General features: G+C 31.8%; 2 protein-coding genes across 2 annotated transcripts; both read right to left on the bottom strand.

The window, feature by feature from the left end:
- Window positions 1-252: 252 nt before the first annotated feature.
- Window positions 253-3,782, bottom strand: LOC110660057 (uncharacterized). Its single transcript, XM_021818212.2, has 3 exons — window positions 3,119-3,782; window positions 2,143-2,327; window positions 253-888 (listed from the first exon to the last, which is right to left on the bottom strand). The coding sequence occupies exons 1-3, from the start codon at window positions 3,648-3,650 to the stop codon at window positions 370-372; spliced, it is 1,236 nt and encodes a 411-aa protein (XP_021673904.2). The 5' UTR covers window positions 3,651-3,782; the 3' UTR covers window positions 253-369.
- Window positions 3,783-7,555: 3,773 nt separating this feature from the next.
- LOC110660058 (putative clathrin assembly protein At5g35200) lies at window positions 7,556-15,052 on the bottom strand. The gene is made up of 16 exons (XM_058132131.1): window positions 14,836-15,052; window positions 14,057-14,169; window positions 13,891-13,960; window positions 13,653-13,750; window positions 11,921-12,062; window positions 11,725-11,825; window positions 10,981-11,064; window positions 10,762-10,812; window positions 10,591-10,656; window positions 10,435-10,500; window positions 10,254-10,334; window positions 10,084-10,161; window positions 9,463-9,612; window positions 9,278-9,353; window positions 8,508-8,620; window positions 7,556-8,366 (listed from the first exon to the last, which is right to left on the bottom strand). The coding sequence occupies exons 2-16, from the start codon at window positions 14,153-14,155 to the stop codon at window positions 8,004-8,006; spliced, it is 1,638 nt and encodes a 545-aa protein (XP_057988114.1). The 5' UTR covers window positions 14,156-14,169; window positions 14,836-15,052; the 3' UTR covers window positions 7,556-8,003.
- Window positions 15,053-19,124: the final 4,072 nt, after the last annotated feature.

The raw sequence follows: 19,124 nt of genomic DNA, 5'->3' as shown, positions 1-19,124 counted from the left end.
GTTGCCCATGGTTTGACTCTTAAGAAGCAGAAGTTAGTTAGCAAGCATGGTGCTAGTTATCTGCATACTTCTTTTTTTGAAATCCTTTTTGGGGGTTTGGATCTAATGGCAGTTGGCTATCATCTTTCATTGAAAAATTGGCAGTTTAGATCTGTTTTAACTTCTTCCAACAATTCCAAGAAAGACTTCTACTCATGCGTACGAACTCCAACATATCATCCTTCAGTTAAGAGTGGCTTTATAAAGACTGAATTATTAGTTTAAACATGCTTATGTAACAGGTTGAATTCCATAAATACAGAAACTAAACATTGAAAAAAAAATGATAAAACTTTACAATAAATCAGCAATAAACAGTCACTGATTTCACTAATCAAAATCATCAACTTTAAGCCAATCATTGGACTCACCATCAGAATCTTTCTCACGGGAAAGAGACTGCCATGCCTTTTGCGCACCACTCCCAGTCTCAGAGTTTTCATTCAGTTGGACCCAATCACTGGGTGAAGGGGCCCTAATAATTCGCCGTCCTTGCCTAGATCCAGATATTCTACCAGAAAGATCACTATCATCATCCTCCAAATCACTAAAGGACACATCCTCTTCATGTTCAGGCTTTTTCTGTCTGTCCAGGGTTGTGCCAGTATCAATCTCTCTCTCTTTCAACCAGTGCTCCGCATTCTCGTCATCATCAATTTCTAACCTACCAGTTGCATTTACAATGGAACTGACCTCCTTTTCCCTAGATGGGATATTCTCCTCTTGCATCTCACTGACTTTGATGCCCTCTTGAGATGTATCAATAGTAGCAGAACTCTCAGAGCTCTCCACTTCCACATTTCTCTTGTTTTGCAGGTTCTGCAGAAGTACACTTCTTGTTTCAACTATCTGCAAGTCAACATTGTAATCAAAACACAGTACTCCACACTAATTAGATAGCAGTGCTACTGCACATAGGAATCTTGTGGGACATAGATTTCTTATGTGATGTAGCTACAAATGGATCTCAAGTTCCATGATACATAATCAAATGAAGAACCCAATCAATAGTCCATTAATTGACAATAACATACATTTAGAACTTGCAAATCTTCAAACTTATTTGCAAAAATGAAAAAAATATGCCTAGAGAAACAGCATTTTACACCACTTAAGTACGACTGGTAGATAGAGTAGCTTACCTTGATTCTTTCAACAAATTATCATTATGGAACCCAGAAGTTGGAGACCTCAAAGTAAATTACCATTTACCAATTTTAGAGGAAACACAGAGCAAACTGTAAAAATCAATATCATGAAGAATAGAAAACCAAGAGAAAAACCCTCAACAGAATGTAAACTTCCATAATTTAAATTAGGAAACCTTGTCTCACTTTCCCAGGGCTGAGTTAAGATGTAATGACTGAGCCCATGATACCCAATTGACCAACCACCAAATATGTGTCTGAATTCTCCTACCTAACCCTCCCTCGATCTCCCTCCTCTTCCTTTTCTCTCTTTCTTTTTGTTCTTCTATTATCTTTTAACAACCAATCTCTGTCACTGTAATCAAGGCATAGACAGGAAAAAAAAATCTAATTGAAGAAAATGGAGCCATATTGCACAAAAGAAGGTGGTAACCAATTAATCATATCCTGATCTAATTTCAATCATCAGTCCAGGCCTCAAGGAGATCATCATAATCCTTGAATGTGATAGCTCAGACATTCAAAGATGTTATCGTACAAACACAACCATTTAACCTCCGTAGAAGTTGCTCTTGGCAGCAGCTATACCTAACATGATATTTGCTTATGCTTGCTAGAAATTAGAATATTTGGTAAGCTTAATAACAAATATATAATAAAATAATACATGTAGGAGATTATCATATTCCACAATTCAATTATAACAAGCATCCATCACAGTCTCACTCACATATGGTCAGAGAAGCTTAACAACCCATTGTTACTTGTAATCAGAGAAAACATTAAACAATTAAAAAGAAAAGGTAGTGCTTCGATCAAATTCATGTGATCAAATGTAGGACCAATTGCACATAGTTTGTAGGACTTACTATACAACAATTTTAGCGGAACAGAAAAACATATGATAGCACTGAAATAAATAAATAAATAATAAAGGGAAATTAAAAACTCTTGCCTGGGGAGTTGATAGAATCTCAGAGTCATGTTCATTCAGTCTTGGAAGTAACAATATAAAATATATCATCCAAAATCGTTCATCCTCCATACAACTATGAAGGTTAGCTCTAAGAGCTGTCAGACTAGGAACCATATGCTCAGCAGTTGAAGCATGTTCTCTCTGAGCATCAGACATTTTGAAATCTGCAATACAACAGACCAAAATTCAATGTCATTTAATTCTTTTTTTTTTTTCCAATGATCAAATCAAAGGGTATAAGTATCCATGCAACTGAAGGACGCCAAGGAAGTACCAATCCATCCACAAAAGAAATTCTCAAGGACAGTGAAGGACATCTCATTTATAAGGCGGCAAAATAACTAGAGGTGAATCATATACAAAAACAAAGACTCATGAAATCCACACCCATAGTACCAGAATTAACCGCATTTTCATTCATATCCATGCCATTTGGACTCAAGTATGAGTTTAAATATGATAAAATGTGAAATAAGATAAAAAAAAATTGAAATTATTATGAAAGAAACAATAAGAGAAAGGTTTATGAAATTTGGCCAGATAACCTACATCCATAAACACAAATCCTCAATGGCCACATTTCATTCATTCACTTGTGTTGTTTTACTAATATATAAAAGCCTATATTTCTAGGCACAGAAACAACGCATATATGGTATCCTACTAACTCAATGACAAAATTATGTAATTAACCACAGTATACACAATATGCGCAAGGCCAATATGGGGAAAAAAGACCAAAAATTAACCCATCATATCATTAGATTTTTCAGATGAACTTCCAAATATACCAGATGAACCAGCAGTCTTGGACAGAGGATTACAAACATTCAGGAAAGCTTCACAACCACTCTCTCTCTCTCTCTCTCTCTCTCTCTCTCTCTCTCTCTCAACCGAAAAAAAAAAAAAGATTCTATAAAAATGTAGGTGAATTTTATTAAACAAATAAAATTACCATTTTCTAGTGACAACGGAAAATCAGTCCAGCATTCAGGTCTCAACGATATCTCCTGAACAAAACCAATAACCTCATCTGTAATTCCCGGCACATAATCATCTTCATCTTCTTCGTCATTATTGCCACTTTGAAATTGCAAAAAGCTGGAGGTAAACTTAGAGATCTCACTAACCGCTTTATTACTAGAGAGAAGAGAAAGACCACTCCTCAAGGTACCTCCTATTTCAGCAAGATCATTCCGGATCCCAAGTAGAGCCTGCGACTGTGACGAAGAAGAAGAAGAAGAAGAAGAAGGCGGTGGCTTATCTAGGGAGGGTGAAGAGGACGGCGGTGATGGAGGCGGAGCGAGAAAGTTGGCAACGCCACGCAATTGGCGGGCGAAAGACTCGCCGATAACAGAAAAATCCTCTTTAACTCCCCCGCCGCGAATCGTGGGGCTATCGTGTGCGTGGCGTTGGGGCGCTGGTGATGATGGAAAAGGAGAAGAGTCTGGATCGTCGTATTGTAGAGAGTTGAAGAACCAAGACATTTTGGGTGGAATTGACTTAGGGATTTCTCAGAGGGACATTAGAAGGAGATTATGTACTTGAAACTGAAGCTGAAGCAGAAGCAGAAACCAAAGCCTTGCTGTTTTGGTGTCCAGGTGTTTGCTTTTCTCATTATTCTCTTTGATTCTCATCCAACAATCATTATTTCTGTTGCCAGTTCGGCTTGATCTTGCCACGTCATCAACTGCGTAATTTTCAATTTTGTTATTATATAATTAATTTTTTTTCTTCCAAATTTTATTAATGGCAATCCTAGCTTAGTAAGCCCGCCAACACTTTAAATGAATAAATAATTATATATACATATAACTAAAATAAATATATAAATTGTTAAATATATAATATTTATATGTAGAAATGCATTTTAGAGGTCCTAAATGGTTATAGTGAAATTTAAAAAAAAAAAAAAATTATAGTGAAAGAAAACTCTCTCATTTTTCTTTCATTTTTCTTATATCCCTATACTATTTTAGGATCTATTTAATTTAATTATTGAATACAGCTGATAACAGATAACTGATAATTAATAGTAAATAACTGATAGCAGTTACTAATAACTGATAATTGGTTGTAGTTGATATATTTTAAATGTTTAATAAAATTATATCTAACTATTATTATTATATGTAAAATGACTAATAAGGATATAGTATATTATCCTATCAGTTGTCTATCAGTATTTACCAAATATTTTGATTCACCTAGTTAGGTGTTCATCAGTTATCAACTGCATTAAAAAAATAAACCAAACACTCACTAATCATCTTTCCCTCGGTAGAAGACAGATTTCATTTTACCAAATACTTTGATTCACCTATTTAGGTGTTCATCAGTTATCAACTGCATTAAAAAAGTGAACCAAACACTCACTAATCATCTTTCCCTCGGTAGAAGACAAATTTCACAAGTGGATTCTCCTCCTTGATTTTGGGGCTAGGATGTACATATCCATTTGATTTTGTAGCAAAGCGATGATAAATGGTGAAGGAATTTTTTGGTTGTCCAGGCTCTAGGGTTGAGTATTCGGTTCAAACTGAACTAAACTGAATAAAATCATCAAAATCGAATTAACATAATTACTGTTTTTTAGAAATTGAACTGAACTAAAATGAATGAACTGTTCAAATCGAATTGAACTGCTCTATTTCGATTGGGTTCGATTTGAACAAATCAGTTTTTAAGTTTGAATGGAATTTTTCATTTAAACTTAATTTTCAAGTTATTTGGTTTAATTTTGACCTTGATTGAACCTAATAATTATTGATTAATAAAATTAAATAATTTATATATATATAATTACATATACTTTATAATTTCCTTACAAAAAAATCAATTCAAAAATCAATAAATTAATTTAGTTCTGTTCGATTCAACTGATTTTTTTCTCTCCACAACCTAACCGAACTAAAAGAATCGAAATTCTTAAAATACAAAACAGAACCGAACTGAACCGAATTATCTTAAAAATCAAACTAAATTACTAAATTAAGGAGATTTGATTCGATTTATTCAGTTCAAATCAAATAGTGCTCACCCTTACTGGCCTTGTATATATCGGCATAGCCTCTAGAAAATGTTGTGTCGTGTTATATTAATTTTATGGGAAGCTTCTTACTCTTATGGTGCGTTTGGTATAAGGTTAAAAAATTGAGGGTTAAGTGTTAACCTTGCAAAATCTAAGGGAGTAATTATTAAGGGAGTAAAAGATATTTAATGGTGTATAATTAATGATGTTTGGTGCAAAGTTAAAAAATTGAGCTCACATGAAAATATATAAAACATCTATTTTTTATATTTTAATAACAAATATCAAAATTATTTTTTTTAATTTTTGGTAATAAAATTTTTTATTTGTAAATAATTTAATTTAAAAGATTTATTTTATATATATATATATATATATATATATATATATATCAAGAAATACTTGTATGTTTTGATTGGTATAGTACAAAAACAAAAAATTTCATCAATTTGCAGATTATATATACAGATTTCATTAGGTCATAGCAAGTAAAGGAAAATTGAATATATATATATATATATATATATATAGCCGCTCAGTGGTGGCTTCTCGAAATCTTTTTGGAATTATTCATTCCTTGGTACAATTAAGGTCAGCACCTATATCAAAGAGAGCAATAGTATCCAATCGAAAATCATTAGCAATTTTTAAAATTATTTTTACCAAATACTTTTAGGAAGTGACTTGCTTTAAAATTGAAAAAAAATTGTCTGGAATATCTTAAATATTGGCTAGTTGTGGTATTTCGGTTTCAGGTTCGGGTTCATTCTCTTCTTCTTCAGAAAATTTCTTAAGAAGAAGTTGGATGAGAACTCCATATTAAACACCACAAAACCACCCTCACAGCCTCTCTTTTCAAACTTAAAAATGAGAAAAATACTGAGAGAGATCTTGAGAATATCATCCAGCAGAACAACTGGACCAATAGTTATCTTCATTCTATTGGGAACCAGTTAAATGATCTGTATATATATATATATATAATTTTTTTTAACTCATAATGGAATAGACAAGATAGAAATTCATATTTTTTACACCCATAAAATTTATAATCTTGCTCATGTGATTGAAAAAAAAAATCGTACCTTCTTATTGTTGTAGGAGAGGAAGAGTTTTTGGATATGAAAGGACCAAAAAATAAAATAAGTTGAGAAGAAATAGAAAATAAATATATAAATAGTGTATTTAGCTTCTATTAACTTACCCACCCCAAGATTAATATTTAACCCTTAAAAAGAGGTTAAATATTAATGAGGTTAAAAATTAACCTGCTCACCTTAAAGTATCCAAACAGCTTTAAAAATTACAATGTTAATTATTAACCCTTATTAACCTCATACCAAAACGAACTCTTAGTGTTGGGCTACTTGGAGGGTATTGTAATTCCTGGCGTCTGCAATTCTAGAGTCTCTACCCCACCCTTGCTGTGGTCGAGTCTTAGGGTTTGATTTATGAACTGAGCTTCTTTTATGTTGGATTTTCTGTAATAGGCTTAATGTATATTGGGTTTAGAAGCCTCTCCTGCAGCTATGGATTGGTTTGTTTTCAAAGCTGAGCTTCTTTGGTTTAAGCCTGCTGATTAGACTCTTTGTAGCTCTTGTAATTGAGCATTAGGCCATCTACTGTTTCCCCATTTATAATATCTCTTATCTTTCGAAGGGAAAAAAATAAATAAATAAATAAAACTAGACCGACTGCCTATTTTGGTAAATTGGTGTATTCTTAAATTAAACGAAATTTGTCTTAAAATGAAGCAAATAAACAACAGCATTGCTAATGTAAATTGTCACTAGTGTTGTGATTAAGAAAAAAGAAAGGAGTTTTGCTAATTGCGATGTCGTATCAACTTCCACATCGCTGCCCTTTTCATTTCATTATCAACCATTCAACCATTGCTGGTCTATCTTCATGCTTGGATTAGGATACTTATACAAACCTCATTCACTGTTCAGAGCTCCAGGACCAGCCATTCTTTTTTACAATTTATTTCTTCAACAACTAAATTAATAAATAAAAGGAAAAATACCAACTTTGATTGTTTGTTTTATTTGGCAATGATCATTTGATATGTTTTAATTATAGAAAATTTAAAATAATTAAATAATTTTTCCAGCCCCGCAACCCCAAGCCCAACAAAAAAAATATAGGCTTGAACCTCAATTTCAAACAGGGGGTACTGATTCCCCTTTTAAGGACTTCCGGCTTCAAGAAGCTGCAGAAAATTGACACTGATAATTATCAAACTCGTAGCAGCACAAAAACTACAGTTTCTTACTCAAAACTTCTATCTAATATGCTACAATTAATGTGGATGCAACAGAGATTAGAACATCAATTCACAGGAAAAGAATAAATGAGAGATACTGAAGACCATTGTTATAAAAGACCAAAAGAATCCAAGCGCCACAAATCAAACGTGTTGTCTCTTCATTACATAAATGTTGTAATAATCACAAATATCATAAATCATTTCTATCATCTATTAGTCAACCTTAACAGGGAAAAGAATAACGAGGTATAATTCCTGCTTAAGTTTAATCAACAATAAAGCAGGTAGATGAAACTATGGTAGTCTGAAAAGCGTTTATTACTAACCTTCATCAATGTAAATAATCACTAATCCAAAGCTTTCCTCCCGCTAATTATTGAAGAAGAAGAATCTCATTCTAACTGATTACTGCACATGCACAAATATATGGTACACAACTGTTTAGTCTTGCCCAATCTCAAAATCTGAAGTTGATCAATTCGCCCCATCTCCTTTCTTCCCAGTGTTTCCAGATAAGAATGTTCCTCACATGCAAAGCATCTATCTAAAGCCTGAATATGGACTGTAGGCTTGAACGGGTGGCATACCTGAGCCATATGGATGGACGCTAGTCCCATAAGGATTGCCAAATGGATTTGAAGGCTGTTGCTGTGGTCCCATCATCATCATCATCTGCTGTTGCTGCAACATGAAAGCCTGCTGTTGATTGGTCATTGCAGCCATCTGCACTGAATGAGGTGCAGCTACTGCATTGGAGGCAAAGAAAGGATCATATGCAGTTGTTTGCATCATGGGATTAGCCATTGCGGAAGGCTCCCAAGGATTGTAGCTCACAGGCTGATTGGTTCGTCTAATTGCATCATCGTATAGGCTGTCTAATGTGAGTTTGTCTAGCCCTCCCGCCTTGTTAATGGAAACGAATGAATTACGTCAGTCAAGATCAACATTTTGTGCATATGAGCACTTAAGTTTATGCTAGTTAACATCCAACTGATGTTGTTCCAAGAAGACATAAAGAAATAGGATAACTAATAGCATTAGTACCAGTTTGCTAGCAGCTGCAGCACTGTCATTCGAACTTGGAGCTGTAATGAGTGCCAGTTCCCATCCTGTGGTACCATTTACTTGACTGGGCGGAGTTGTACTTGGTTGGTCAGCTGCAACAGCAGAACCACGCAAAAACAAATTTTAAAATTTAACTTTTTCCAGTAAACAAACTATCAATATAATTGGATTGAAATCTAATTTCCTGCTCTTAGTTTCTTTTCGTTTCTTGGTGTTTTGAAGATTTACTCTTCCTAATTTAAATTCAGGCTCTTAATTTCTTTTTGTTTCTTGATATTTTGAAAATTTACTCTTCCGAACTCCTTTGATCTAAGAGTATCTCTAAAAAGGTAACTAATCCTATCAGGACACCGTCTTATAAAAGCTTATATTGTCTCCACTATCAGGGAGATGTATGTTTTGCAATCCTTTTTCAATATGCCATCCGACTTGAGCATCGGAGTGGGCATGCTGGCCATGCCAGCACCTCTCTCATGACTCTTGTTTTTCACTTTTGCAGATATGAAAGAACCAAAGGAATTCCCTATGATCATGGAAAATTTTTCCTTACATTTATCAATGCTCTTTGTTTCTTGATGTTTTGAAAACTTAACTCTTCCTAAGACCAATCATTAAATTCCAACATTATACTAGGAACAAAAGGCACATATGCTGCTTTTATACTGTGAACCCCAAATCAAGGCAAGTTCTTGAATTTTGGGCCACACTTCAACATGAAAAATTAAGACAGACCACTAGAAACAACTTACTAACTGGAACAATAGCTAGAGCCAGGGCATTCTTCTCATCCAGTTCTGAAGCAGCTGGAACAGGATCATCCAACGCCTAGCAATCAAATGAGTGGAAAGAGCAGCATGTAAGGAAACTGCAAAAGGTTCAGGATGTTCCCACAAGAGAAATATGCTACATTCAATGAAAAGTTTCATAAACCTACCAACAAATCAGGTGGTTCAACAACAGGCTCTTCAACTTCTACTGGTTCAGGTGGAGGTGGCGATGGTGGGTGCTCCTCCTTCACCTCTGGCTCCTTTTTGTACTCTATAGCTAAGATTTCTTTTGGGGCAGCAATTTTATTGTCAGCAACCTGCTCGAGTAAAGATTATGTTGTCAAGGAATAATTATTGCAAGATCTGGGCATAACTGCCAACAAAATGTGGATACCTGCTGGACACATACTAAGAAATAGACCTTCACAAGTTATTACGAGGAATGGCACATATGCACAACATCACATGATTTTATTAACACTTACACCATTGTCTTTGATTCATGAAAATACAGATTTGACAAAATGATGCCTTAGTGTCCAAAAATCAACATCACATTAATTACAATTTTAGAATACCTCATGCAGTATGAAAAAGAGTGAGCAGTAGCTTAATGTTTCAAAATGTCCTACTGCAGTGCCAATAAACCAACTAGACATAGCTTTTTCTGTACATGACTATTTTGAACAGTTTATATAGTATCCAATAATCAATGTTATCTGATGTTATTTTGCAGCTCTGATCTTCCTATCCAAAACAAACCCATTAAACAGAGAGCTTCTCTGTACCTGATCTTTGTGAACTGTGGACATCCGTGGAGCTTCTCGCACGTACTCTTCCATGGTTTGTAGGAATGACGCAGGAGGCTTCATCATCAGCAAAAAATTTATTTATGAAATGTTTTGTAGAATAACAAATAAGTATAATTCCAGAAGACGCCAAGAGTGCGAGTATGAACCTGCTCAATCTTAATAAATTTTTCTCCACGCCCAATATCCATACTTTTGCATATCTCATAAAATTCTGAGAGTCTCTCTGCCTGAATGCATTGATAATTCAAAAGCATGCCCATCAAAATATTTTTTTTTTTCACCAAGAATAATAGAAGATTTAACTGTCATTGGCTCCTGAAAAATTACCTGCTGACAAGCCCTCCTATATATATCCAAAGCCCTCAAGGCATCATGACGTTGCATCTCAAAGAACTGCCATCAATAATGTTATGGTAAGTAGATGATTTTCTGAATGGTCCTAGCTTCTGATCTTAAAAACCAAATTCACTGATTAGTGATCACCTTGTCAACCAAATTGGCAGTACCATCACTTATAGCTTGATAGATTTTAATGCTTTCAGAAGCAACCTGTCGTTGACAGATGATGAGAAGACAAATTACAATAAGTGAGTGACATCTCCACATCAATCCAGCTAGTACAAAGGACAAGCAAGATTTACAAACTCCACTTACCAACAAAAGTGCCAACTGAATGACAAAGTTATTAACTGCTGCCCCTTGTGGCTGCACATGAGATGCAAGAATTCCTCATTGAAAAATAAAAGAAAAAGAACTGATGGAAAACTGAAGCTTATATTTATTTGTAGTTAGGACAACTATTTGCATTTAACAATGAGATGCCACAATATAGCATAAATCCAACAAACTAATTTGTGAAGATATAATAATTACCTGACAACCAAGAACACGGAAAATAAGTTGTTGCAAAGCAGGCAGCTGCTCCAGCAATTCAGCAGTATCCAGATCTTTAGTCCTCTGTATCAAAGTTTTATCAATACATCTCCAGAGGGCCTTTGAATTTAACAAAATTATAGGGTAACAAACAAACAAATTCATTATCTGATGATGACAGGAGCTGAAATAAAGTTGCAAGAATTACATCTTAACTCGGTCAATCAAAATTTCCTAACTTGCAAATGTAAATAACTAAATGTGATAATACTCAAAAGGTATGGGAAAAAAAAATTAATGAAATATGCAACTGTAAAAATTTTAACATTAGAGGTGAGCCTTCAGAACAAATTTTTAAGTTATATGATGCTATAATATAAAACTAAGCCCAGCACATACCAGAGATATATATTGTAGCAGTTGTTTTAAAAAATAAGGCATTTACATCACATAATATGCATACAACTAATAATCTAACTAAAATGTGAGTTTTTAAACTAATTCATATCTTAGAGTTCACTTAATTGACTTCTCTCCAGCATGGAGTCCTCTCTTTTTTACCACATCAGAAACTAATATCCAGGAAATTGAAAATCCTATTGCCCATATCAATCATCAAATTATGAGATGGAAAACAGCAATTAGTTCTCCTTGAAAACAAATAATTTAATAACAGTAAATTGAAAACAAAGATAACAAAGGTCACAGTTTTTTTTTTTTTTAAAAAAAAAAAAAAAATCTTACTGGTCTATCAGTCTCAACATCATACTTCAGAACACGGAAGCATTCCAACCTTTCCTCCAAAAATAAGGCATAAGTACGAACCCATGCAGAATAATCCCATGCTGCTCAGGACATAACACTAGATGTTGTAAACAATCACTTAACAAAAATAATCATTTCAAAGAGAAGAAAATTTTTTTCTTGAAAAGTAGGATACCATTGGGACTGGAATCATCTTTGAAATGAGCCATGTTAAGCATATGACTCCTGCTTCTGCCATAATTAATAAGTTCCTCATGAAATGTGGGGTCCACTTCCCTCAAAGCTCGGTGAATAACAATTAAAGTTTTCAATGCAACCTAAGAACCAACCAACAGTTACGTAAGAATCTTATAGTGAAATGCAGACAGATACATGTACAATGTTTACGTATGACATGATTATATGAACATGCAATCTATTGAATCATCAATTTCCAAAAATAACAAATAGTGAGCAATCAAGCCAATGAAACACAGGGTTTGATTAGTTAAAAAAGGACTTAAAAATAAGAGAAAATAAACCAAAGCTGACATGATCTGAAAGTTACACGACTATAAAAACACTATTACAATCATGGTTTCAAATAACCGCCATTATGTAACGTAAAGGCCGTTATTTGTAGATTTTGGAAGGGTCTGTTATGCCATACACCATTATTTATAGGCAAATTTTTAGTTGCAGATGTACCGTTACGTAACAGTCGTAATGGTTGTTACATCAATTTTGAACTCTACTGCAATCTCATTCACATGAAAACAGTGTTTTTTTATTATCTTTTCTTTGTCTATGTATACTTCTATGCCACAGCTACATTTCTTCCATATTCTCTCATTTTCACCCAACTTTCTCTTTTCTTCTTCTACAAAATCTCTCCCTTATTGTTTGCTAATTTAATATCATTAATTGCACTTTATTTTACAAAGCTACTTCTTGCAAAAACGTGTGTTATTTGCTATTGTTCCTATTTCTTTTTATTATCTGCCTTTTTATTTTGCATATTTGTTGAAAAAAATTATTGTTGATCTTAGATTTGTTATTAAGTTTATAGTTTGAAAGGTTAGTTTATAGATCTATAGGTTTATTTTATGTATTTGTACTTATTATATAGCTGAGTATCTTAATTTTATTTGTATCTACAAATATATAGTCATTTCATGAACTTTGTAAATTTTTCAAAAAAATTTGCGTAGTGTCAGGCTGATACCATTACATTATGGCCGTTACAGGCCGGTTTTCGTTACCCGCTACCACGACTACGACAACGATTTGAAACCATGATTACAATGACCTGTTTAGAGCAAGATGGACATAATGGTAGATGAACGAAATATGAAACAAATTTAATGCACAAATTTGATATAAAATATTACCAAAATCTTCATTTGTGTGTTCATTTGAAAAGGGAAAAACACTTTCTGTTCATTCCTAGAAAGGAACAAATAAAATCTCACACAAAATATAAAAGGCACCAACCATCAAAGCCACCAGGCATATTTGTCCAATTGAAATTTAATTGGCATGTTGGCTTTGTTTACATCAACGTACCTAGCCAGGTACACAATAAAGTCACTCAAATTATTACCCAGAGGATCCTCCAGCATTCCAATGACTATCCAGATCAAGTTCATAATAAACATCAACTTATTAAATTTAAGAATTAGAAAAAGTCTGGCCACTTGTCAGCATATATGCATTTACTACACCTAATGTTATTCCACATCATACACATCAATTCTAATAAATATGTAAGTACTTCGAACATGAACAGCAGTAGTGATATGGATTCATGGGATCCTAATTTCTAAGACCAAAGAATGAGAATCTGCAACAGAATGGTTTTCATTTGCTTCAAGACTTTCTATTCACAGCTATTCCATAACAGAATATTATCAATGTGATGCACATACCGCCCAGTTGTGCGTTTTTGCTAATCGTCTGGCAAGAGCATGGATGCAATAGGCAACATCAGCCCGAGGCCTAGTAGCTGAAATGGCAGCAAAAATGGCTGCGAAATGAAATCAATAACAAACACGTAAGCTCACCCATTCATCAATTGTTAATTATACAGTACACCAAACTTATTACTGGAGTAAATGTGTAGTTTTTATCTTTGAGAAGAAAAAGGGAAGGGAAGAGAAAGTCCACCTCTAATGTGTTTTTCCTTTGCAGGCCGCTCAACATGATTTGTGGCCCTAACTATAGCGATGTCCAATTCCTGAAAAATTAAAAACAAACCAAAAGGACGAAAAACATAAATCAAACTTGTATTCACCAGAGGCAAAAGCACATAATCATTCATAACTAAGCCTACCTTGTAATCGCTATTGACTTTGGCCAATGAAACAGTCGTGGTGTCCTTAAGGGCCCCAAGTGCTTTCCTTAAGCTTTTTTGGGTACCACCTCCTGACATTCTCTGTCAAAATTCTGCAAACACCCACAAAAGAATCTACATCAGTTTCTTTAAAAAAACTAGGCAGTCCTCAAAAACAGCACAACTCACTCTTCAACAAAACACCATGGCTTAGATCCTTTGACTTTAAGCTTACAATTTGGTTTTTACATAACAAGAATTTAGATCCAATCTGATAGCCACCTATCTATCAATGAAACACATTAACATCAACACTAAAAAAGCCGAATTATCAACAAATTTAAGAGGCTTCATTAATTTCTTTCTTTTCAAAAAAAAAAATTAAAGATCAATTCAATGCATGATCTCTGAACTTGACCATTTTCCAGCAAAATGAAGTGAAATAAAGCAGAGAAGAAGGACACAAAATCATCCTATTTAAAACAGCAAATGAACAACAAAATCGAATATCGAAACAAACAACATTAACAAGCACGTTAAACCAATCACCAGCATAACTAAAGCAACACTAATATTCCATCCAACAAAACAACAAACCCACTAAAACCCGTATAATTCCTTTCACAAATCACCAAAAGATCTGATCGAAACAACCCACCTAGAAAAAAAAAATTAAAGAACAAGAAAAAAGAACAAAAACGTGCAGAAGAACCTCAGCAATTGAAGGATTGCATTAAGAAATACATAAACAAATAAAGAGATCAGAAAGCTGATATTACCTGAGACTGGATTGAAGGAAGAGAGAGATAGATAGAAGAAGATGAAGAAGAGGTGGTGGGTAGAAGTGAAGGAGAGGGAATGAGAACAGAGAAAAGTCGACCAGATGATGAATTGAGCTGGGAGAGCTCGGTTTGGTTGGGTAGTCGGCGTCGTAGACAAATTATATTCTTTTCTTTATGGTTTTTAAATAAAAATAAAAATAAAAAAATAAATATTTTTTTCCTTAATTTTGTGTCAGAATCAGAATACGGCTCTGTAAGAAGCTGTACTGCCTCCTAAAAGTCGTGCTGACGGTGGCCTTTCGCTTCTCTACATTCTCTCCCATTTTCGGCTTCTGCTCCTTTCTTTAGATTTTGCCACGTCACCTTAATCTCATCATTTTTTTCCAAAGGGGGATTTACTGTTTAACTCGATAAATTCGAAATGAAATTAAATTGATTCAACTTGATATTAAAATTGGATAAAAAATATTAAAATTAGATTAATTAAAATCAATTTTCAATTAGAATTAGTACAAGTAGGTTCAATTCTAAGTAAAATTAATTTTTTTTCTTGCTTAAAAAATAAAAATTTTGAAAAAAATTCATCTATTAAAATTGATCAAATTATAATAAGATATCTATGGCTTGATTTTAATTTTCTAATCTAAAATCTAAATTATCAGTGATTCTGATTTAAAATCAGGCTAAATCGATTCTTTGACAAGGACTGCTACGAGTCAATCTTTCTTCTATAAAAATTAAATTATTTAGTTCATATTATTTAATTTTATCAATGAATTAAACCTTTTGTTATGTTTAACTATTAACTATAAGAAAAAATATAAAATTATCCCATTTACACCTTCACAAGTCGCACAGTAATTTCATATTAAATGTCTTACAGGAAATGACAAGCTAATAAAATATAAACAAGCGTATATAAATAAATCCCATCAAATGATAACTACCTAATAATGAGTAAAAAAATAACTACTTAATAGTTTTTAATATTTATCTATATCTGATTTGTTTGCTTTTTCATATAACTTATATATATGAAATCACCATTTTACTATACAATTACCTCTCAGAGATCTTACTTTTACCCTTCCCCACGGTGCCACACTGCCCAACCCCACTCCATGCCACCTAAACTCCATGGATTTGGAGCAAAACAACCTCTAGGAAATGGTGTCGCATCCCAAACATGAATGTGCGCATTATGGGGTTCTAAACCTGGCTTGTGTTGTGAGGGGTAATGTTCCATTTTGTGTAGAAAGTGATTTTGTAATTTTAGAAGGAACACGTCAAGTTTGCATATCACCAATCACTTTTGAGTATTTTATTATCTTGTGTGTTTGTTTTGGGATTTCTTATTCTATTGCATGCATTTAGATTTGGCATTTGATTGTGGTTGAATTGTTGAAATGGAAATGGGAGATCTACTAGTGGGATGTAGATGGTGGCACTGGAGTGTTGGTGGTGGCAGTGGGTGTGTGACAGGTGAATGCATGGTGGAGAGTTTAGTTGCTCTAGGAGAGAGAAAGAAAGGGGAAATTATATAATAAAATGATTACTTTATATTTGCATTTAATATGAAATGGTAATTCAATAATATATATATATATATATATATATATATATATATATATATATATATATAAACCCATTCATATATATGTTCATTAATTTTGAATTATTATTTTTCACATTTTTTAATATTTAAGGCACTAGAAAAATAAGTTAATGAAAAATATTTTCTTAAAAATTATTTTTTAAAAAAATATTTTTAAAAAAAAATATTTTTCATATATAAATTATTTTCTGTGAAATAAATGGAACTAAATATAATGTCTTTTATTTATAAGGTATTGACCTATCATTTGGATTTTGAATATATAATTTTCTATTTAATTATTAAATTATATTCTAGTTAATTATTAATAATTTTTCATTATTAATAGTTTCTCTTTACTGATTAATTAGCCTTAAGTCAATAATAGGAAAGTTGTTTTCAATATTGAAAGATAGTAAGTCCGAATTATAATCAAAATCAATTATATTTAAAAAAATTATAAAGTATATTTTCGATTGATAAAATTGTGCATTATAAATTATTAATTACATAAATTCACATATTTTATATAGTAAAATTTACATTAATTTTAAAATTTAACTCGAAACTCTATATTTTAAAAGGCGATTTCAATATTACTAAACTCAAATTTTATGATAATTCATTATCTAATTTAAACAGTTACATCATTTATAAGCTCTTCAACACTGTACTTTAGCATTGGAATCCATATGCAATAAATGAGTTAAAATGGTAGTGTGAAGGCTACTCAATGTTTTTATGAAATCTTCAACAACAATTGAAGGGAAAAGTCTCTTAGAATATGTGCCAGCTAAGGTGAAAGAGTGAAAGGCACAAATTTTGAATTTTTTTTTTCCCTTTGATACCCTTGTTTTAATATAATATTATCAAAATAGCCTTAATTATTTTGTTTTATTTTTTCAATAATATTTCACTTTCCCATCTTCTTTTATTTCTAAAGAAATGAATTGGGTCCACTTTCATCCTTAATTAATGATTGCCATCATGCTCATCCAGCTATCATGATCCAATGGTCTTGGTCTTTGTGTGATGGAGGAAACACATATGGATGAAATGAATGGGCAAAATAATTAAATTCTTAAGTGGAATTTCATTGGTTGATGATTTTGAATGGATTTTTCTTATCAAAATTTAATTTATGATTAATTTCATATGATAAAATTTATCTATTAAATATATTAATTATAAATATTTATATTTTAAATTTATAATAAATCAAATTTAAATAAAAATTTTTTATTTTAAATAATTAATGAATTGCATTATAAAATAGGTAAATGCATACATAATAGCTCAATTTAAACTACAAATTTTGAATGGTCAATTTATTCTAATTTTAAGAATATAGTACAATAAATGCTTGCTTCTTTATATAATTTTTTTTAAAGAAAATTACAATGAAGTTTCTCAAGTTTAATAGAATTTACATATTATTTTTTTTAAGTTTGGTAATAATTTGATTTTTAAATTTTATTTTAATTAATAATTTAGTTTTTTCATCTTATTTCTATTAAAAAATAATTTCTAAAATTATTAAATTTTAAAGATCAATTTATTAATAGAAATAAAATATAAAAATTAAATTATTAACAGAAATAAAATTCAATAATTAAATTATTATCAAATTTACATCAGGATTAATCTATGAGTTTTGATAAACCTTATAGACTTCTCTTAGTTGTAATTTATTTATTTATTTTTTTAAATATGAAAAATTAAACCCTTATTAAACTGATTAATTAATTTTTAATTTAATCATAAATTAAACCTGTACTGCGATTCATAGAATGCTAGCCCAAGTTGATTGCTGATATTTGTGGGCTCCACTGATGTTCTTACATTACCCTTGGATCACTTTTTGGACGTACAAGATTTGTTTATGTTGTCTTCAGTGCAAATTTGGCAGTATTCTTGTACGGTAGAGAATAGCACTAAAATTCACATGGTCCTTTTATCTGAAAATTGTCTTCTTTTTTTTTTTTTACACGAAATAAAGGCGAATTTGACAATTAAAAATAATTAAACTCAAAATTATAAATTTTTTTAGAATTCAAAATTATAAATTTAATCAATTATTTTTTTCCCATAACTCTCTTTACCTTGTCCAACTGAAGGAGTAGGGATGGAGTAAAAAATATTTTTTTAATGAACCAATGCTATATATAAAAATTAATTAAAAAAAATTATACTCATTATCTATCATATTATATATTTAAAAATTATTATAATTGAGTATAATTAAGTTATAATTTTTTGAGAGAACTAATACTATAAAAATTTATTATATATATGATGATAAATATGTATTTTAATATTTTATATTATTTTTAACATAATAAAAAATATAAATTATTTTTAAAATGGACCAACAATTAAAATGAAATGAAAATTTTTTTTCCTAAATGATATATATATATATATGATAATATTGCTATTAGATTAATAGCCATATGTTTATTTTATAAGAGAGAAGAATGCAATTTATTAATTTTTTTTAAAAAAAATTATATATACACACACTTATTATTCAGTGTATGATAAGATGACAACTGATTTGGCGTCAGTGAATAAGTATTAGTCAAACACCCATAGCTAATTATGATGTAGAATAATTAGACCAACTAAACAAATACCTCAAATCTATTGACTACTTAAATTATAGGGCGATGAAAATGCAAAAGGGTCATTA

This window comes from Hevea brasiliensis, chromosome 13, assembly GCF_030052815.1.
Source record: "Hevea brasiliensis isolate MT/VB/25A 57/8 chromosome 13, ASM3005281v1, whole genome shotgun sequence".
NCBI classification, from domain to species: Eukaryota; Viridiplantae; Streptophyta; class Magnoliopsida; order Malpighiales; family Euphorbiaceae; genus Hevea; species Hevea brasiliensis.
This window is presented reverse-complemented; position numbering and strand designations above follow the sequence as displayed.

Coding starts and splice junctions, on each gene's coding strand:
- LOC110660057 (XM_021818212.2), bottom strand. CDS start 3,650: ATGTCTTGGTTCTTCAACTCTCTACAATACGACGATCCAGACTCTTCT. Junction 2,328..3,118: donor TCCGTTGTCACTAGAAAATG/GTAATTTTATTT, acceptor GTTGTATTGCAG/ATTTCAAAATGTCTGATGCT. Junction 889..2,142: donor AGATTCTATCAACTCCCCAG/GCAAGAGTTTTT, acceptor GTTGACTTGCAG/ATAGTTGAAACAAGAAGTGT.
- LOC110660058 (XM_058132131.1), bottom strand. CDS start 14,155: ATGTCAGGAGGTGGTACCCAAAAAAGCTTAAGGAAAGCACTTGGGGCC. Junction 10,501..10,590: donor CTGCCAATTTGGTTGACAAG/GTGATCACTAAT, acceptor TATTGATGGCAG/TTCTTTGAGATGCAACGTCA. Junction 10,162..10,253: donor AATTTATTAAGATTGAGCAG/GTTCATACTCGC, acceptor CTGATGATGAAG/CCTCCTGCGTCATTCCTACA.